The sequence below is a fragment of the Mastomys coucha genome, unplaced genomic scaffold, assembly GCF_008632895.1.
Source record: "Mastomys coucha isolate ucsf_1 unplaced genomic scaffold, UCSF_Mcou_1 pScaffold5, whole genome shotgun sequence".
Taxonomy (NCBI): domain Eukaryota; kingdom Metazoa; phylum Chordata; class Mammalia; order Rodentia; family Muridae; genus Mastomys; species Mastomys coucha.
The window spans coordinates 53,153,354-53,154,773 of record NW_022196911.1 but is presented as its reverse complement, the minus strand read 5'-3'; the positions used below and the strand labels follow the sequence as shown (position 1 = coordinate 53,154,773).

Here is a 1,420-nt window from a genome sequence, read left to right as displayed (position 1 = left end):
TCAAACACACGCGCGCACACACACACACACACACACACACACACACACACACACACACATGGTGAGTGGAAGGGCGACAGAGACAGAGACAGACAGACAAGACAGAACAAATACAGACCCTTAGTGACTTGTCCAGGTTCCATGGCTGGGACTTGAACAGTGAGTCACCAGGCAGGAGACAGATCCATGCACCTGTTCATTCCTTTCTGGTGAGCCTGGGGCTGCTCTAAGTGCCTCTGCTCTCTGCCTCAGGTGTTGTCCTCGTGCTTCTGGGGGCTCAATGGCCTTTTACTACTGGTAGACACAACAGGAAAACCCACCTTCATCTCCCGCTACCGCATCCAACTTGGCAAGAATGAGCCGGTGTCACTGCATCTCTTAGTGCTCAGAAGGCCAGAACAAATGTCAGTGCAAGCCAAAGACTTATCGTTGAGGTGACCTGAGGTGATCTGAATCCAGAGAGTAAGAGAAGGGAACTAGGAGTATAGGTGGTTGGTAGAGAGCTTGTCAATCCCAAAAGATCCCTGGGTTCCATCTCTAATGCACATGAGAGAGTGTACAGCTATAATCCAAGCCCTTTAGAAGTAGAGGCAGGAGGATTAGAAGTTCAAGGTTATCCTTGGCTACACAGGAAGTTTGAATACAGCCTAGGCTACATGAGACCCTTTCTAAAAGAAGGGGCCAGAGACAGTTCAGCACATAAGAGCAATTGCAGCCAAGCCAAAAGACCCGAGCTTGATCCCCAGATCCTACACAGTAGAAAGATGAAAACACCATTTATTCTGATCATAAGATGCACACCAGGGCACAAAGGTTCCTTCACACACACATGGTTAGGGAGGAGCTCTGAACATAAAAAAAATAAATAAAAAAAGAAATTAAAAGGCTACTCAGCCAGTGGCCAGTCTAGAACAATGTACTGGTCTCCTGATTCCCACCCCAGGCTGCACCTGGACATATCAGAAAGAGGAATCACTGTCTCAGCATGGACTGTCTCAGAGATGGCAGCAGGTCATCTATGGCACTGAGGCCACAGATCTGAAACCAGACATCCACTGTCCCAAGGGAGGCACCCCACTGTGCCAGGTGCTGGTACAGACTCTGAATGTAGTTACTTTTAGCAGATCTCCCCCTCACTCCAGCCTCCCCCTTTAAAAGACAGGGTTCTCTGTGTAGCACTGGCTACCCTAGAACTCACTCTGTAGACCAGGCTGTCCTTGAACTCACAGAGATCCTCCTGCCTCTGCTGCCCAAGTGCTGGAGAACATTGTTAGTCATCCATAGTAACCAGTAATGTGAGCCTTCAGGACAACCACAGTAAGCCAGGAACAGCACCCCCACTTGCTTACTGTGGGGATTGAATCACCACAATGCAGCCTGAACTTGCCTTCCTGGAGCTCTGACAACCTGCAGAGACAAC

The 1,420-nt window shown here is 49.3% G+C and overlaps 1 protein-coding gene across 1 annotated transcript in view; it reads left to right on the top strand.

Moving 5' to 3' along the window:
- The window catches only part of Faxdc2 (fatty acid hydroxylase domain containing 2), a 14,296-nt gene that overhangs the window by 5,746 nt on the left and 7,130 nt on the right, over nt 1-1,420 (top strand). The window contains exon 4 of the mRNA XM_031352332.1: nt 253-363. Coding sequence (XP_031208192.1) covers nt 253-363 — 111 coding nt within the window. The remainder of the gene's footprint in view (nt 1-252; nt 364-1,420) is intronic.